This window comes from Pseudophryne corroboree, chromosome 4 (genome assembly GCF_028390025.1).
Source record: "Pseudophryne corroboree isolate aPseCor3 chromosome 4, aPseCor3.hap2, whole genome shotgun sequence".
Classification (NCBI taxonomy): domain Eukaryota; kingdom Metazoa; phylum Chordata; class Amphibia; order Anura; family Myobatrachidae; genus Pseudophryne; species Pseudophryne corroboree.
Window position 1 is genome coordinate 77,309,209 of NC_086447.1, and position 20,731 is coordinate 77,329,939.

The 20,731-nt window shown below is 46.0% G+C and overlaps 1 protein-coding gene across 1 annotated transcript in view; it reads right to left on the reverse strand.

Moving 5' to 3' along the window:
- LOC134908923 (cytochrome P450 2K6-like) overlaps positions 1 to 19,033 on the reverse strand; it is a 65,820-nt gene extending 46,787 nt beyond the window's left edge. Inside the window, exons 1-2 of the mRNA XM_063915176.1 lie at positions 18,940 to 19,033; positions 1,686 to 1,887 (exon numbers count right to left, since the gene is read on the reverse strand). Coding sequence (XP_063771246.1) covers positions 1,686 to 1,859 — 174 coding nt within the window. The 5' untranslated portion in view covers positions 1,860 to 1,887; positions 18,940 to 19,033. The remainder of the gene's footprint in view (positions 1 to 1,685; positions 1,888 to 18,939) is intronic.
- Between the last annotated feature and the right edge of the window lie 1,698 nt (positions 19,034 to 20,731).

A 20,731-nucleotide genomic window follows, 5' to 3' on the forward strand; every position in this document is an offset into this window, starting at 1 on the left:
CTATGGAAATAAGACATTACAGTAATATAACAGGCAAATAGCTTTACTTAGGATGACTAACAACAGAGCCAAGTGTTAAACTTCTTAATGGCATATGCTGCCATTTACTGCCAGTGCAATACAAACACAACCTCTTACAGATAATCACGTGGACAACAAGAGCTTGTGTTACGTTTGGATTTATTGATGACAATAATAGCTACGGTATATCTCGCATGACAGCAAGGAAACAGCAAGCAGGTCCAATTACTACGCCCAGGCCCTGCAATCAAACAGCAACTATCCATCTGCCTAAAAGGTGTCAAACAATGGCTGCCACCTACTCCATCTTATCATACCCAATGGATGACCCAACTGGCAGAATGGTGCCACTAACCTCAACATATGGTCTAGGACAGCCAATGCCCTTCTGAGAAATAGAGTATACCACTCTTACTATGGCATCATTTATAATTTCCTGCTCACTCTCGCCTTCAAGAGGCAAACAAGAAAAAATAGGAAAGGAGGATGTCATGAAGTAGAGAGGTTGCCATTAGGGGAACAGTTCTTAATATACAAACTACAGCTCAAAACTCCTCCTCCTCCCTGCTAACTAATCTAGTAAATATCACTGTTAGAATCATACAAAGGCCTAAATGCCTCAGGGCAGGGCAGTAGAGAGCCTGGCCGGGCCTAGCTACTGTTCAGGGGGTGTGGCCTAATCATGGGAGGCGTGGCACTGCACCCTTAGAAAAAAAAATAGTACTTTAAGCACCTAAATGGCCACACTGCAGTCCAGCACACAGCAGCATGTGCTGGGATGAGGAGAAGAGCTGCAACTGCCAGGTAAAGGAGGATGAGGACTTGGGCCCAGGCTGGGCTCCTCTATCAGGCCTGGGCCCGAGTAAAAAGTACCTGCATCCCCCTCTTGGCACCACTGGCTCAGGGTACAACCCCCATCAGTCCTTCAGCAAGATTCTGCATTTGCTTCTCCTTACACAATTAGTTCCTTACCATATGAAGTTCAGTATAGCTAATGTATGCACATTATATCACATTTATAAATAATTAGAGATGAGCGGATTCGGTTTTACTCGGTTCTCAAAACCGAATCTTATTGGCTATCCAAAACACGTGACATCCGTGAGCCAATAAGATGTCGTTTTGAGAACCGAGTAAAACCGAATCCGCTCATCTCTATAAATAATATGTATAAAGAATATGGGATATTTGATTGATCATAATTTATTTCCCTTGTAATCCCTTCTGCACTAGTAGATTAAACAGTATGAATGGTGTAATGGTTAGCATTACTGCCTCACAGCTCTGAGCTCATGGGTTTTATTCCCACCATCGCCCTAACTGTGTGGAGTTTGTATATTCTCCCCATACTTGCGTGGGTTTCCTCCGGGGACTCCGGTTTCCTCCCACAAACCAAAAATATACTGGTAGGTTAATTGGCTCCCAACAATATCAAACCTAGCGTGACTGTGTGCGTGTACATGTGATAGGGAATATAGAGTGTAAGCTCCACTGGGGCAGGGACTGATGTGAATATTCTCTGTAAAGCGCTGCGGAATATGTGTACGCTATACAAATAACTGGTAATAAAATAAATAATTCAACATTATTTTCTTCATAAGCACATTTATTTTAATTGTAGACATAAATCATTTAATGGTCATTTAGCAGAAGTACTGTATTACCTGGATAAATGTTTTATGAGGATTTGCCATGTCGATCATGTGTATATTCCCAATGATCGGCAAAGGTTTTGGTCCTGGAGGGAAATTCTTGTACTTGTGTTGTTCCCGATAGTTATAAACATAGGACAAAAATAGAATGACCACAGCGGACAGAACAATTGTGACAGGGTCCATGGCAAATAAGGGTCTTCTTCTGTAAGATCTAAAGACAAAACATAGGTATTTTATTACACAGCTAAATATGCGGGATGTGGTCGGGATGTTGGCAGTTGAAATCCCAGCGCCGGAATTCCGACATGCGACCAGAATGCTGGTGCCGGAATCCTGACATCACTCAGAGTACCGATACAGAATCTTGGCAGCCAACATCCCGGAAGTATGCCAGAAACTCCAAGGGTTAGACAGTGATGGGTGGGAGGGTTTAGGCATCACCGGGGAAGTTAGGGTTAGGCTGCAGGGAGGCCGGTTAGAGTTAGGCGCCACCAGGGAGAGTTAGAGTTAGGGTTAGGCTGTGGGGGAGGGGGGAGTGTTTAGGCTGCAGGAAGGGAGGGTTAGGGGGTAGGGTGGGTAAGTATACTTACCCGACCTCTTTCGGGTTTCTCAGCATCGGGATGCCAATATTGGTCATTTGACCGTCGGCATCCCAAACGCCAGTCACACGCATCACACTCAAATATGTATGATCTATATATATACATTCGGGGGAAAAACGTGTTGGGGGGGCGAGGCATTCTGAACAGAGGCGGGCCGGGACAGTTTTTGGGGCAGCTGTGTAACATCACCTGCAGCCACTCTGGAAAAAAAATTGGCGGCAGACAGCCTGACTTCGCAGCCGGGCTGCGCTACCAGAGGTCAACCTTAGTTCTGGTGCTTCCGCAATCTAATTGCAGATGCATCGGGAGGCGGCCTCACACATGATGGACAGCTGTGCCCTGTGCTGGGCGGTCCCCTGCATGTGAGGAGATACAGATGGGTCCACAGTTATCTTGGCTAGTTTGCTGCGCCTAGGCACAACATGATTTATTAACAGAAACCCTTCATCTATTGTTCTCAGCTGCAATACAATACAATACAATACAATACAATGAACAATACAGCAGGGAATTAAGTCTGACTGCCCAGAATCAATTAATCCTATTAAAGGTCAATATAAATGGACCCACCTGTAAATGCAGATCTGGCCATGTCTTTGGTAGCAGTGGATCTGAGAAGTTATGTTAATGCTGGCTTCTTAGATCCACTGAATGGGTCTGAAAGATTCAGCATTGAGTCACCATTGGTAACATAGCGCAGGACATTAGGCATCTGAGCAGCCCTCAGTCTCAGGGTTGCAAATTTCTTTACCAAAGCGTTTCTTCAGAAATGGAGTCACTCAATGTGATATGTTAGCCCAGCAATATGACTCCCAGAGATTCCACATTATTACACACAGCATAGGGGGTCATTCCGAGTTGATCGCACATAGCAACTTTTGCTGCTCGTGCGATCAACTAGACGCTACCTATGGGGGAGTGTATTTTAGCATAGCAGGGATGCGATCACTTGTGCAGCCTTGCTATGCTAAAAAAAGTTTCCTGCAAAACAAGTCCAGGGTCAGACTTACTTACCCTGTGCGATGGATCCAGCGATGAAGGTGTCTGGATTGACGTCAGACATCAGACCTCCAAACACCTGGATACGCCTGCGTTCGGATATCCATGCCCATAAAACGGCGAGTTTCTGCCCCAGAACGCCTCCCCACTGTCAATCTTCTTGCGATCGCGCTAGCGATCACTTCTCTCTTCTGGTCATTCATTGTCTGGCGACTGCTGTCGCTGGGCAATGAAGCGCATTCGCGCATTGCGGGCGCCACGCATGTGCAGTTCCGACCCGCTCTCACCGCAGCAAAGAACCGCTGCGTGCGAATGGATTGGAATGACCCCCCATAGTGTTAAACGTGCTGGAAATTGATACCATGCTTCATGGTGTATACAGTATAGTAAGGCTTCAGTGCTAGGTGATTGTTCTCTGTACATGCCTTATCCATCCACCATCTCTTATCTCTGTGTTGTTTTGCTCATTATTTCCAAACTTTGTGACCACATGATATTACTTGTGTTAAAAAAAAAATAGTCTATAAAGTATAAGGTAAGGGATTGATTTGTGTGAGGATTGTTATGAGGGGAAATGTACCTCTATTGGACCAGAATTTAAGGGGGGCATGTACTAAGCAGTGATAAGAGTGGAGAAGTGAGCCAGTGGAGACGTTGCCCATGACAACCAATCAGCTGCTCTGTATAGTTTTCTAGTATGCAAATTATAAATGTTACCTCGAATACTGATTAGTTGCCATGGGCAACTTCTCCACTGGCTCACTTCTCCACTTTTAGTACATATCCCCCATCATGTACTGAAACAAAGCCAAGATACCACCATATCAGAGATACTGTAGGAACTTGAAAGGAGAGAGTTATATAGTTTAGGAGAAAGGTGGAGCATGATTCTGCAAGGTTGGAGACTTGATATTACTCAATTAAAGTAAGTAAAAATGATAGAGGTTTTCTTTAGTATACGGTGGAGTAGATCCAGGGGCGGATTGGGAACAAAAAGCGGCCCTGGAAAAAATGTGCAATAGTGGCCTCACATGGGCAGCACCAGAGGTGTAAGGTCTAGCCATGGGCCATGGCAGCAGCACCCTCCCCCCAAGACTTTCCAGATAGTGGGCATGTCTAGCATCAAGGGGGAAGTTAAAAGGAAATAAATAAATATTATGAGCACATTATATGATACACCTTCAGAATTTAGGAAACTATATCATTGTGTAGAAAGATATATTTTCTTGCTTATTACACCAACCGTATCCCAATCACTATTCACTCAATCTTATATGTCAGCCAAGCAGGCAGACATAGCGTACACTAGATCATCTGCAATCACAGGCTAAGTGGCAAAGTCATTTTCATATATGCAAATTGTTTGGCATCTTATTCATTATGTCTATAAATAGGACCACATGTCTTCAAACAAAACAGGCCCCACGGGTGCGTCGGCCCACCGGGAATCTTCCCTGTAGACCCTATGGCCAATCCGCCTCTGAGTAGATCATCCACTCTAGTTGTGTGTCCTGTGCATACAAGCATTTCTCACACTCTTAATAACAACTTAACCTTTGGATCTCTAGATGTTAGACTGATTGGTATTGCCAGTAAAGTTCTCAAGCATAGTCATAAGGTGTGGATTACACTGAAATAGCATAATGAATGTCAGCTTGACACAGGCAGAGTATCTGGAACTCATACTCGTATGCAGATATCAGAGTATCTATAATTAGCATTGCCCATAAATAGCAGACTGTCATAACTGTGCAGGTCAGAGTACTTTAACTGTATGATATCAAGAATGGTATGCCCTGAGATCCACAAGCTCAGTAGGTGATGACATCACTGACACAGGGGGGAGGGGTCTGAGTTCAGGCCAACTGTCAGTAACTGTAATGTAGCTGTTACTTATGGGTCTATTCATGAAGCAGTGAAAATACGAGAAAAGGACCATTAGAGAAGTTATCCAGGGCAACCAATCATCTTTGGAGGAAGCCTTTATCAAGCACATTTTAGAAAAGGTAAGGGAGATGCTGATTGGTTGCCATGGGTGACTTCACCACTGGTCTGTTTCTCTACTCTTTTCACTGCTTCATGAATAGACCTCCAGGTAACTGTGTTTTTGGTTACTTCGCTCATTCACCAATCTTCATAGACTGTGTTACAGCCAGGCTTGGACTGGCCCACAGGGGTACAGGGGAAACCACCGGTGGGCACTACTGCCTGGGGCCCCACCTTCTGCTCTAAGGATCAGGTTCCAGACTGTGCCCTTGAATTATACATTATACAGATGTTACCTTATACTGGAATATGGTGTATTTCCTACAGTGCATTGCTGTTATTAATCTGGTACATTATCAGGCATGCAGCAGCTGAATTTACTGTATATATCAATGAAGGGGCCCAGATGTTGCACTCTCTAATGATTAGTCAAACCAATGAGGTGGCAGGCCACACCTCCTCTGCAGACTGGCCACACCCCTAACATGGTCCCCTACCACTGCATTCCCCCGGTGGGCCCTACATGCCCCAGTTCGACACTGGTTACAGCTATGTACTCTGTGGCTTCAGTAGCACCATAGGATCCCTCGCAGGACCTCTGCCAGGTCCTGGGCTGCTCAGCTGCACTGAATGTCTTTTGTGCTCATAGGGCCCTATTCAGGTTTGTTAGCAAACCAATAGAGCACACTAGTGGGTAAAACCATGTGCACTGCAGGGGGAAGGGGGGGTGGGAGGGGAGTCAGATGGGGTGGTCTTCAGCATGCCGAATGTCGGGATCCCGGTGCACAGCATACCGGCGCCGGGATCCCGACACCGGGAATACCGACAGCTATTCTCCCTCGTGGGGGTCCACAACCCCCGTGGAGGGAGAATAAATAGCGTAGCGCGCCCCCGTGCCCGCAGCGTGGCGAGCGCAGCAAGTCCGCAAGGGGCTCATTTGCGCTCGCCACACTGTTGGTATGCCGGTGGTCGGGCTCCCGGCGCCGGTATGCTGGTCGCCAGGGGCCCGGCCGCCGGCATACCATACTGCACCCGTCAGATGTAACGTGCAGAGAGCGTTATATTTGGGTGGGTTATTTTGTTTCTGTGCAGGGTAAATACTGGCTGCTTTATTTTTACTCTGCAATTTAGATTTCAGTTTGAACACACCCCACCCAAATTTGACTCTCTGCACATGTTACATCTGCCCCACCTGCAGTGAAGCATGGTTTTGCCCTATTGCTTATTTTTGGGGGGGTTTGCTAACAAACCTGAATAAGGCTCCTGACTTCTGTCACTGCTAAGACTGTGCTTGATTAAATTCATAAGCCGATATCAGTTTCAAAGTAATAGAATTGTTAAAAAATAAGATTTTACTCACCAGTAAATCTTTTTCTCGTAGTCCGTAGTGGATGCTGGGGACTCCGTAAGGACCATGGCGAATAGACGGGCACCGCAGGAGGCTGGGCACTCTAAGAAAGATTTAGTAGTATATCTGGTGTGCACTGGCTACTCCCTCTATGCCCCTCCTCCAGACCTCAGTTAAGGAAACTGTGCCCGGAAGAGCTGACATTACCAGGAAAGGATTTGAACCCCAGGGTAAGACTCATACCAGCCACACCAATCACACCGTACAACTTGTGATAAACTTACCCAGTTAACAGTATGAACATAAACTGAACCTCCCACAACGGATGGCTCATAACAAAAACCCCTGTATTTAGCAATAACTATATACAAATATTGCAGAAACAGTCCGCACTTGGGACGGGCGCCCAGCATCCACTACGGACTACGAGAAAAAGATTTACCGGTGAGTAAAAACGTATTTTCTCTAACGTCCAAAGTGGATGCTGGGTACTCCGTAAGGACCATGGGGATTATACCAAAGCTCCCAAACGGGCGGGAGAGTGCGGATGACTCTGCAGCACCGAATGAGCAAACTCAAGGTCCTCCTCAGCCAGGGTATCAAACTTGTAGAACTTAGCAAATGTGTTTGAACCCGACCAAGTAGCTGATCGGCTAAGCTGTAAAGCCGAGACCACTCGGGCAGCCGCCCAAGAAGAGCCCACCTTCCTTGTGGAATGGGCCTTTACTGATCTTGGATGTGGCAATCCTGCCGCAGAATGAGCCTGCTGAATCGTGTTACAGATCCAGCGAGCAATAGTTTGCTTTGAAGCAGGTGGTCCCAGCTTGTTGGGTGCATACAGTATGAACAGCGAGTCAGTCTTCCTAACTTCAGCCGTTCTAGAGACATAAATCTTCAAAGCCCGGACTACATCGAGTAACTTGGAGTCCTCCAAGTCACGAGTAGCCGCAGGCACCACAATAGGTTGGTTCAGGTGAAAAGATGACACCACCTTTGGCAGAAACTGCGGACGAGTTCGCAATTCTGTCCTATCTACATGAAAAATCAGGTAGGGGCTTTTACATGACAAAGCCGCTAATTCTGACACGCCGAAGCCAAGGCCAACAGCATGACCACCTTCCAAGTGAGATACTTGAGCTCCACCGGACTTAAGCGGTTCAAACCAGTGGGATTTCAGGAAATCCAAAACTACGTTGAGATCCCACGGTGCCACTGGTGGCACAAAAGGGGGCTGAATATGCAGAACTCCTTTAACAAATGTCTGAACCTCAGGCAGTGAAGCAAGTTCTTTTTGAAAGAAAACAGATAGGGCCGAAATCTGGACCTTTATGGATCCCAGTTTAAGGCCCATAGTCACACCTGCCTGCAGGAATTGTAGGAATCGCCCAAGCTGGTATTCCTCTGTAGGGGCCTTCCTGGCCTCACACCAAGCAACATATTTTTGCCATATTCGGTGATAATGTTTCGCTGTCACGTCCTTCCTAGCCTTTATTAGCGTAGGAATGACTTCATCCAGAATGCCCTTTTCTGCTAAGATCCGGCGTTCAACCGCCATGCCGTCAAATGCAGCCGCGGTAAGTCTTGGAACAGACAGGGCCCCTGATGCAACAGGTCCTGTCTGAGAGGTAGAGGCCACGGGTCCTCTGATAGCAACTCTTGCAGTTCTGGGTACCAAGTTCTTCTTGGCCAATCCGGAACAATGAGAATTGTTCTTACTCCTCTTTTCCTTTTGATCCTCAATACCTTGGGTATGAGAGGTAGAGGAGGGAACACGTAGACCGACTGAAACACCCACGGCGTCACCAGAGCGTCCACAGCTATCGCCTGAGGGTCTCTTGATCTGGCGCAATACCTTTTTAGTTTTTTGTTGAGATGGGACGCATTCATATCCACCTGTGGCAGTTCCCATCGATTTACAATCTGTGAGAAGACTTCTGGATGAAGTCCCCACTCTCCCGGGTGTAGGTCGTGTCCGCTGAGGAAGTCTGCTTCCCAGTTGTCCACTCCCGGAATGAACACTGCTGAGAGTGCTTGAACGTGATTCTCTGCCCAGCGAAGAATCCTGGTGGCTTCCGCCATTGCCACCCTGCTTCTTGTGCAGCCCTGGCGATTTACATGAGCGACCTCAGTGATGTTGTCTGACTGGATCAGCACTGGTCTTTCTCGGAGCAGCGGCTCCGCTAGAGTCAGGGCATTGTATATTGCCCTTAGTTCCAGGATATTGATGTGCAGACAAGCCTCTTGCCTTGACCACAGTCCTTGGAAGTTTTTTCCCTGAGTGACTGCCCCCCACCCTCGGAGGCTTGCATTCGTGGTCACCAGGACCCAGTCCTGTATGCCGAACCTGCGACCCTCGAGGAGATGAGCACTCTGCAGCCACCACAGAAGAGACACCCTGGCTCTGGGGGACAGGGCGATCAGCCGGTGCATCTGAAGATGCGATCCGGACCACTTGTCCAGCAGATCCCACTGAAAGATCCTCGCATGGAATCTGCCGAATGGAATGGCTTCGTATGACGCCACCATCTTTCCCAGGACTCGCGTGCAGTGATGCACCGATACCTGTTTCGGTTTTAGCAGGTCTCTGACCAGAATCACGAGCTCCCGAGCCTTCTCCTCCGGGAGAAACACCTTCTTCTGGTCCGTGTCCAGAATCATGCCCAGGAAGGGCAGACGTGTCGAAGGAATCAGCTGCGACTTTGGAATATTCAGGATCCAGCCTTGCTGTCTCAACACCTCCTGAGAGTGTGCCACATTGATCAGCAACTGCTCTCTGGACCTCGCCTTTATGAGGAGATCATCCAAGTATGGGATAATTGTAACTCCTTTCTTCCGAAGGAGTATCATCATCTCCGCCATCACCTTGGTAAATATTCTCGGTGCCGTGGACAGGCCAAACGGCAGCGTCTGGAATTGGTAATGACAGTCCTGTACCACAAACCTGAGGTACTCCGGATGAGGAGGAAAAATGGGGATATGCAAATACGCATCCTTGATGTCCAGGGACACCATGTAATCCCCCTCCTCCAGGCTTGCAATGACCGCTCTGAGTGATTCCATTTTGAATTTGAATTTTTTTAGATAAATGTTCAGGGACTTTAAATTCAAAATGGGCCTGACCGAACCGTCCGGTTTCGGTACCACAAACATTGTGGAGTAGTAAACCCTCCCTGCTGAAGTAGGGGAACCTTTACCACCACCTGCTGGAGATATAGTTTGAGTATTGCCGCCAGCACTACTTCCCTCTCCATGGGGGAGGCCGGCAAGGCAGATTTTAGGAAGCGCTGAGGAGGCGTCTCTTCGAATTCCAGCTTGTATCCCTGAGACACAATCTGTATCGTTCAAGGATCCACCCGTGAACACACCCACTGGTGGCTGAAATTCTTAAGACGCGCCCCCACCGCTCCTGGCTCCGCCTGTGGCGCCCCAGCATCATGCGGTAGATTTAGAGGAGGCCGGGGAGGACTTCTGCTCCTGGGAACTGGCTGTTTGATGCAGCTTTTTTCCCTTTCCCTTACCTCTGGCAAGGAAAGATGCTCCTCTGACCTTTTTGCTCTTTGGGGGACGAAAGGACTGCATCTGATAATATGGTGCTTTCTTAGGCTGTGAGGAAACATACGGCAAGAATTTTGACTTCCCATCAGTTGCCGTTGAAATGAGGTCTGAGAGACCGTCCCCAAATAATTCCTCACCCTTATATGGTAAAACCTCCATATGTCTTTTTGAATCAGCATCCCCTGTCCACTGCCTAGTCCATAGGACCCTTCTGGCAGAGATGGACATTGCATTTACTTTAGAGCTAAGAGAACAAATGTCCCTCTGAGCATCCCGCATATACAGGACCGCATCTTTGATATGCCCCAGGGTCAATAAAATATTATCTCTGTCCATGGTGTCTAACTCCTCCGACAGAGAATCAGTCCATGCTGCTACTGCGCTGCACATCCATGCCGACGCAATGGCTGGCCTCAGGATAGTACCTGAATGTGTATACACAGCCTTCAGGATTGATTCCTGCTTTCTATCTGCAGGATCCTTGAGTGCGTCCGTATCCGGAAACGGTAGGGCCACCTTCTTGGATAAGCATATCAACGCCTTGTCTACCCTGGGAGGGGCTTCCCAGCGTAACCTGTCCGTTGGCGGGAAAGGATACGCCATAAGTAGCCACCTGGGAATTATGACCTTCTTTTCTGGGGATTCCCAGGCTTTTTCACATAATTCGTTTAATTCATGTGAAGGGGGGAAGGTAACCTCTTTTTTCTTCTCCCCAAACATATGAATCCTCTTGTCAGGGACAGGGATTTCCTCAGCAATGTGTAATACATCTTTCATTGCTATAATCATGTATCGGATGGCTTTAGACTTTTTTTATGGGATTCTATGCCAGGAAAAGGTATAATATTGCTGCCCAGGGCGCGCCCCCCAGCGCCCTGCAACCTACAGTGACCGGAGTATGTGGTGTGCTGGGGAGCAATGGCGCACAGCTGCAGTGCTGTGCGCTACCTTATTGAAGACTAATGTCTTCATGCCGCCGCTTTTGAAGTCTTCTGTTCTTCTCTCGGACCCCGGCGCTTCTGGCTCTGTGAGGGGGACGGCGGCGCGGCTCTGGGAACGGACCGCCAGTGTTCGAACCCTCTGGAGCTAATGGTGTCCAGTAGCCTAGAAGCACAACCTAGCTGCATGCAGGCAGGTTTGCTTCTCTCCCCTCAGTCCCTCGGAGCAGTGAGTCTGTTGCCAGCAGAGCTCACTGAAAATAAAAAACCTAACAAATACTTTCTTTTTCCAGCAGGCTCAGGAGAGCCTGCTGGGTGCCTCTGCTCTGTTCGGGCACAGATTTCTAACTGAGGTCTGGAGGAGGGGCATAGAGGGAGGAGTCAGTGCACACCAGATATAGTACTAAATCATTCTTAGAGTGCCCAGCCTCCTGCAGAGCCCGTCTATTCCCCATGGTCTTTACGGAGTGCCCAGCATCCACTTAGAACCTTAGAGAAATAATAATAATAATAATAATAAACTACAATTAAATAAATCTAACATAAATAGAAGAATATGGATAAAATATTTGATTACATTGTAGATGATGTACAGTAATTAAAATTGAGAGTTGCGACAGTAGCTCACATGAGGTGCGCTAATGCTCAGTCTCCATGGCGCTCCTTTAGGGATTCATCAGTCCTTTACCATGATGACTGTCGTTGAACGTTCTGCACACTGTAAGTCACGGTCTTCATGTTTTGCTTATTTGTTTACTCGGTAATTGGGCGCTGCGGATCCCATGTGGCGCCATATAATTAAAGGATAATAATAACATGGGCCCTCATTCAGCATAGATTGCTATTGCTACTGAAAGTGCAATATTTTGCAATCTCAGTTGCAAAGGATCGTATAGGTAGCTGCCGCCCAGAAATGGAAAGACATACAATGCAGTTCTGCGATGCACTGCAATCCATACACAAAATCGGGAACATGGAAGGGGTTAAATTCAATCTGCGCCAAGCCAGAGCATCCACAAATCTACACAATACTGCAGGCAGGGGTGTGCCGAGACTTGTATAACTTGAAATAAAGTATATAATAAAAACAGCAGGCTTGACTTACAATGAAGTACAGTATGACAAGATAGCAGACTTGACTTGCAATGTAAAATGTACATACTGTAGAAAGAGGAAGACACTTACGGAGGCAATTTGTAAGTATAGCAATTAAAAACAATATTTATTAAAATTCATTTAAAAAAATACAAAAACCTATAGCACAAACACAAAGCCAAGGTGAAAAATATGTTAAATTGTATCACACATTCCCAGAGAGACAGTAACAGAGTCTTCCAAACATTTGCCATAGCTGCAATATAAAGGCTTTCAGCCTGAAATAGAAACAGTTTATTGCAGATGACAGAATTCAAAATGTGGTCAGATATTTTGTAGATGGCGTAAAACAGGGGTGGCCAAACCAGTCCTCGAGATCTACCAACAGTTCACATTTTCCAGACCACCTAGCTGGTGCACAGGTGTAGTCATTACTAATTAAGATGTGCTGCATTCATTCCTAACTGACAATTCCACAGATCTCCATGAGGCCTGGAAAACATGAACTGTTGGTAGATCTCGAGGACCGGTTTGGCCAGCCCTGGCCTAAAAGTATTCTATACATACCCCCCAACATGACCCTGTCAAGGAGGGACAGAATGCTCTGCCCTTGGACTTCCCTCTTAATGTATGATTGCCATCACCTGTGCTGAAACAACTTTCTTATCCATTAACCTGTTCTACACAGTTGATTGCAATAATAAATGAAGAGAAAAGTCCAGAAGCAGAGCACTGTGTCCCTCCTGTCATGTTGGGAGGTATGCATATATAATTGTACAATTTAATTCATACTTGCCTACCTGACCCTCTCCATGAGGGAGAAAATGCTCTGTTCCTGGACTTTCCTGGTAATGTATGATTGCCATCACCTGTGGTGAAACACCTTTCTTATTCATTAACTAGCTCACCACAGGTGATGGCAATCATATATTACCAGGAAAGTCCAGGAACAGAGCATTTTCTCCCTCATGGAGGGGGTCAGGTAGGCAAGTATGATTTAATTCAGTCCTTGTAATTCACACATTATAGAAACAAAGCATTTCTTCCTGCACAGAATTACAGTAGGAAGAAAATGGCACCTGGAGTGTCCTAAGGACCTGTGGGGTGGCTCGTGGTGGCTGTTTGGGGTGCAGGGCATACTTGCCTACCTGACCCTCTCCACGAGGGAGAAAATGCTCTGTTCCTGGACTTTCCTGGTAATGTATGATTGCCATCACCTGTGGTGAAACACCTTTCTTATCAATTAATTAGCTCACCACAGGTGATGGCAATCATACATTACCAGGAAAGTCCAGGAACAGAGCATTTTCTCCCTCATGGAGAGGGTCAGATAGGCAAGCATGATGAAAACCAAATACATATTCTCCATACTTGCCTACCTGACCCTCTCCATGAGGGAGAAAATGCTCTGTACCTGGACTTTCCTGGTAATTTATGATTGCCATCACCTGTGGTGAAACACCTTTCTTATCAATTACCTAGCTCACCACAGGTGATGGCAATCATACATTACCAGGAAAGTCCAGGAACAGAGCATTTTCTCCCTCATGGAGAGGGTCAGGTAGGCAAGTATGAGATTCTCCCCTGACAGCAATAGTTCCTTCACCTAGTCACTGCACCCTGGCCACTTGCACCACTCTCACAGCCCTAGTTATAGCCCTATGGAGTCAATGTACTAACCATTGGAGAGAGATAAAGTAGACAGAGTTAAAGTCCCAGCCAATCAGCTCCTAATTGACATGTCACAGGCTGGGTTTGAAAAATGACAGTTAGAAGCTGGTTGGTTGGTAGTTTATCTATCTCCAAGGCTCAGTATATAGAATAGACCAGAGGTTCTCAAACTCGGTCCTCGGGGGACCACACAGTGCATGTTTTGCAGGTCTCCTCACAGAATCGCAAGTGAAATAATTAGCTCCACCTGTGGACCTTTTAAAATGTGTCAGTGAGTAAATATAAAACCTGTGCACCTGCTGGGTTACCTGCAAAACATGCACTGTGTGGGCTCCCAAGGACCGAGTTTGAGAACCTCTGGAATAGGACCTATAGCAGGCATTCCCAAGCACGGTCCTCAAGGCACACCAACAGTGCAGGTTTTAGTGATATCCAGGCTTCAGCACAGGTGACTTAATTAGTAGCTCAGTTATTTTGATTTAACCATCTGTGCTGCAGCCTGGATATCACTACAGCCTGGATATCACCTGGATATCACTACAACCTGCACTGTTGATGTGCCTTGAAGACCGTGGTTGGGAATGCCTGACCTATAGTCTCCGAGAGATTTGAGTGGAATAGGCAAGGATTAGTTACAATTTAACCCAGAGTTACCCAAGCTTCGCTATTACAGTCCAGGATTTGGAGATATTTAAGCTTGAGTCCAGATAGTGACTAATTAAGTCACCTGTGTTCAAATATGGATATCCTTAAAACCTGGACTGCAATGGTGAAGATTGGGAAACACTGCTTCAAGCTATCACTGGTGAAAACATAAATTATGCCAGTCAAGCTGCTACTGATCTTGTTTTAAAATCTAGGGGAAAAATGGACATAAAATAATTTTGGGGGAGATGCATCAAACCTTCAAGATAAATAAAATGGAGATGTTGCCCACAGCAACCAATCAGCTTCTGACTGTCATTTTATAGACTGTGCTCATACCTCCCAACATGACCCTCTCCAAGAGTGACACAATGGGGGTCATTCCGAGTTGGTCACTCGCTAGCAGATTTTAGCAGCATTGCACACGCTAGGCCGCCGCCCTCTGGGAGTGTATCTTAGCTTAGCAGAATAGCGAACGAAAGATTAGCAGAATTGCGAATAGAAAATTCTTAGTATTTTCTGAGTAGCTCCTGACCTACTCACAGATTGCGATCAGCTCAGGCCGTTTCGTTCCTGGTTTGACGTCACAAACACGCCCTGCATTCGGCCAGCCACTCCCCCGTTTCTCCAGACGCTCCCACATTTTTCCCTGACACGCCTGCGTTTTTCCGCACACTCCCAGGAAACGGCCAGTTTCCGCCCAGAAACACCCACTTCCTGTCAATCACACTCCGATCACTTCAACGATGAAAATTCTTTGTTCGTACGTGAGTAAATCTATTAAGTTTTGTGCTAAAATACTTACCGTATGCGCATTTTTGCCTTAATCGCTCCGTTGCGAAAATCGGCAACGAGCGAACAACTCAGAATGACCCTCAATGCTCTGCTTCTGGACTTTTCTCTTAATTTGTGATTGCCAACACCTGTGTTGAACAGGTAAATGAATAAAGAAAGGTGTTTCAGCACAGGTGATGGCAATCATAAATTAAGAGAAAAGTCCAGGAGCAGAGCATTCTGTCCCTCCTGGAGAGGGTCATGTTGGGAGGTATGCTGTTATAGATAAATGCTAGCTTAAAACTATCACTTTATTTCTCTCTCATGTTTCCCCGATACCTGCTGCGATCCCTCCTTCATACATTTGGGGATACCTAGTATTTGTGGTTAGCCCCCAGAAAACGTGTGTTTTCAGGGACATAGCTGCAAATACTTTTTGATAAATGGGCCCCATAGTGAGGCAGTGATGTGCTGCTCCCCTTTGATCAGTGTCTTTGTGAGAGCTGGTACTGGTTACACCTGTGGAGTCTTTGTGATGAGGTTTTGGACAGAGCAGGAAGTAGATCAGGCCTGAGGTGTGCAGTAGTTGGGTAATAATGCATGGTCATGTGATCTTATGTATCCAATCATGTTGGGGAAACCTGGCTTAGTGTACCACATAATTATGTAAATATATATATCTGTCTGTCCCGCTGTCCCTCCTGTGGGCCGCAGTGTCCGGCGATGGGGGGAGGGGCAATTGAGAGGCTCCCTATCACTCACTGCACTGCTTATTTCAGAGCAGAGCAGCGGTGCGCACAGCGTCTATTCCAGTGAGCCAGAGGGACTAGGTGCACGGCCAGCAGCTCACAGTGCACTGGCAGTGACCCACTGTGACGAAAATGGGAGATATGGCTCCGGAGAGTGTCATTCACGCAAAGCCATGCCCCCTTTTTGAACAGACCACGCCGCCTTTTGACCTGGGCACAGCTCCTCGCGGATCATAAAAGTTGAGAGGTATGGTTAACCAAAGTGAAGCAGAATATAGAATACATCATTTCCCCAGAGATAAAAGTCATGTAGGATATATTAATCATATCTAGCAATATCTAACAAATGTGAAAAACATGGCAAGGATAGGTACCAGGATATATTCCCAGTTCTTCTATCTCAGAGTCAGTGCTGGCACCAGGGTCGGTGACAAATGGTGTTGCCAAGATCCCCCCTGAGCCAACCCAAAAAAAGGGGAGAGCCCTGATGACATAACTTAAGGGGGCGTGGTTTCACAGATGAAGCCCCCAATTACCTCACTCCAGGGGCATATGTGGGCTACCCACGTAAACTCTTTCAGCACTGCTGGCTCCTTCTCAGTGACAGGAGCCGAGTGCTGCAGGTTCATATCACACTGCAGCACCCGGCTCCTGTCACTGCGGAGGAGTCAGCATTTTGGTGTTACCCCCTAGAAGGAGAAAAGAGTGGAGAAAAGGACCAGTGAATAAGTTGCCCATAGCATCTAATCAGCATCTCCCTATCATTTAATAGAATGTACTTGTTAAATGCTTCCTCAAAGCTGATTGGTTTCTATGGGCAACTTCTCCAGTTGTTCTTTTCTCCACTTGATAAGAAAACCCCTTAATCTCTCACATTGGAGGCCATACTCTGATGCATATTTTGTGCCCACAGTAGCATGGAGCTGGTGCAATTTTCACTCCTTGCACGTTCAGATGTATGTCACCACAACAGGGACAGACTTGTTGCATTATTTGCATAAAGTCACAGGAGCAATACTTGCAAAAGGTGCGCACATAGGCGATGCAGCCTCTAATGTCCAATTAGACTTATAGTCTCGAGCATCACTGCACAGCTCCGGATTGGCTGTTTGCTAACGTGTTGCGATAAAGATGCAATTTCTGCAAAATAGATGCAAAAAAGATGCTCAACGCTATAGGGTATCATATGACCTGGCATGCCAAGAGGGGCTGTGTGATGAGACCATATGAGGAGACATCTGTATACTGCTGTAATTGAAGTATTTTTTTTTTTATATTTTCTTCATGCTAATAGTAAGTGCATACAGTATTTTGCAGTCATAACGAAGGTATCCGGACTCCAGGTCGAAAGCAAAAAGGTCGACACACCTTAGGTCGCCGCCAATTGGTCGACACACCTTAGGTCGACATGGACAAAAGGTCGACATGGACAAAAGGTCGACAGGAACAATGTCGACATGGGAAAAGGTCGACGTGACTTTTTTACAATTTGTTTTCTTTTTTGGAACCTTTTCATACTTAACGATCCACGTGGACTACGATTGGAACGGTAAAGTGTGGCGAGCGAAGCGGTAGCGGAGCGAAGGCACCATGCCCGAAGCATGGCGAGCGAAGCGGTGCAATAATTAGGGTTCCCGGTCACTCTACGAAGAAAACGACACCAAAAAAACATAAAAAACTCATGTCGACCCTTTCCATGTCGACCTTGTTCCTGTCGACCTTTTGCCCATGTCGAAATTTTGTACATGTCGACCTAAGGTGCGTCGACCAATTGCTGTCGACCTAAGGTGTGTCGACCTTTTTGCTGTCGACCCTCAGTCCCAGACCCATAACGAATGGGTATAAAAAAAAGGTGCATGTTTATGTCTGGCATAAATCGGGTGCATCTTGGTATAGTTGCAACTGTATATAGGGGAGGTGACCTTGGACTGCACACTCTAATTACAAATATAATGAGAGGTGCTGAGACTTGTAACTCCACAACGAAAGATAAAATATAAAGCTGATGCACACAGTATATTACCAAGCATTGCTAGTCAGAATAATTATAATAAACTCTGCATTCGAACATAGAGCAAAATGGAGGTGCTTGACATAATTTTTGGCCAAAAAATATCAGCCTACTAACCAGTTCATTTTTGGCATCCCTGCGATCAGGTAGTCGCTGCCTACAGGGGGAGGGGGAAATCGCTGTGCAGGGGTGCGATCGCATGTGCAGGAGAGCTGCACAAACATCAGTTTGTGCAGTATGTGCACAGCCCAGGACTTACTCTTTCAGTGCAATGATCAGGGCTGGAGCTGACGTTAGAAACACTCCCTCCAAACGCTTGGTCCCTCCAGCGTTTTTCCGGACACTCCTCTAAAACGGTCAGTTGCCACCCACAAACGCCCTCTCCCTGTCATTCGCTTTTTTCGTACCATCCCGTCGCTGCCCGCCACTCCCCGGCACTGCGGACCATTGCACAGCAGTGTTCAGGTCTGAATCGGCCCCTGAGGCTTTCTACTGATTGCAGTTTGCATTCTGAGATGCTTGCTGCAATTGCAGCACACTCTGCAACGGCCCTAAATACATATTATAATGTTCAGTTTGGGATACCTGACCAAAAACAGATAGATGAGAGATACACAACCAGACATGCAGATATGTAGATAAACATTTACAATCTGAAGACAAGGTTTACTCAATTGAACACCTCAGTTTAGGAAGTAAAAAAGTATTGTCATATACATATACAGATATATATAATATCTATCTATATCTATATATATCTATATCTATATATATATCTATATATATATATATATATGTAACTTTGAAATGTCGTCAATGAGACACACACAGAAAATTAAAAACTGAATTACTGCATGTGTTATACAAACCCTGAGAAGTTGGTTTCTTACTGTGAATACTGTGTAGACGGCACACAGCAATGTTTAGGTCTTCTCTCTCCTGTCCTTCCGCAGTTAGTTGGTTGTCCGCTTTGAGTACTTGGAGAATATTTAACTTAAAGTACATAATTACAACAACAGACCTGTAATAGGATATACAGCAAATTCCAAATGACTCCACCCTACAACACACAAGTGAAAACATTTCACAATACGTATATGTATCTTATACATGAGTGGTGTGAAAATGCAGTTATAGTATAGTGCTCCCTTTTTACAGTATACAGTATGATAGTTTCAAATACAGAAAAAAAATGTTACAATAGTAAGCAACTGTGGTATTATATATACAGTGGGTGTATACACATTTTTCTCTTTAAGGGGTCTATTCACGAAGCAGTGAAAAGTATGGAGAAGTGATCCAGTTGAGCAGTTGCCCATGGCAACCAATCCGCAGCTACATATCATTTTATAGAATGCATTTTATAAATGTTACCTCAAAACTGATTGGTTGCCATTGACAACTTTTCCACTGGCTCACTTCTCCGCACTTTTCACTGCTTCATGAATACACTCCATAATATGTAATCCACCTTTGAGTACTATTGATGTATTTAGGGATTTTGATCTGCTTCTCTCACAATATAGATATTGGAGCCTCAACCCGAGCCTTGAAAATAAGTTTATTGGGGAACATGGCTTGGACACCGCACAGGAAGCATGCACTGCGTACTAGGCAGCCATTTCACAACATCTAACAGTAACCTTTCACTTCCTGCCAGTATCATCTAGTGGAGCAACCCCGGGGCGCATTACACCAGCCAGGAGACCGACCACTGAGCCGCTCGGAGCGCCACAGGCATAGCAGCCTTTCCTCCTACAGACTTCCACGGACGCCCGCCATGGTTCTGCATGGCTATCTCATCTCACTAATGGGAATTGCTGGACCACTTCCCCACTGCATATAGATGTGTCCTCTTACATTCTTGCTGCCGTCATGCTAAAGAGCCATTCAAGTCACGACATGATGTTGCAGGACTCGGTAGCGCTGAAAAACTTTTTTGCGTTCATTTCTGCGAAATTGTGTCTTAGACGCAATGTAATGCAATAGGACGCACGAGCAGCTTCTGCTGATTAAAGTGATACCATAGCATAACGTTTTGTATGCAAATCCAATCGCAGTCACACACAAAATATAGACATGCTTCATATCATTCTAATCAGCAGAAGCTGCTTGTGCTTCCTAATGCATTACGTTGCTTCTAAGACATATTTTCGGTGAAAAAAAATAGAAAAAAAAGGCGCTCAGTTCTACTGAGTCACACAGCACTCGCGCGTAATGTGTAACGCAATTTATAGCACACAGAGCAAATATGTAAGAGGACACATCTGTATATCTCCGGTCTTTCACTTGATCATATGACGTTGGCCAACCCACGTCTGGGCTCTGGCGGACTCTGTAGTACGGTGGCCATCTTAACTTCCTGCTTCCTTCTCCCTGCTGAGGAGATTGGCGGCCATCTTGGCAAGTCCAAAGCGCAGACATCCCCTGTTCCTGCACCAGTGCCTCACTGCAGGCAAGTCTCACTGTTTCTGTAGGGACTGGGACTTGTTATTTCCTATCCAACCTCCTGTTCTCTCCCCATTTTACACACCATTTAGATTACTGTACCTTTTACTGTTACAATGGGAACAAAATAGGTATTTGGGACGCCTCCTAGGTTTATATTGCACACTTTATCTTCCTAGAAGTGACTATAACTCCTATTAATCAGCAACCTCATGTTCTGTTGTTTTGTTTGCA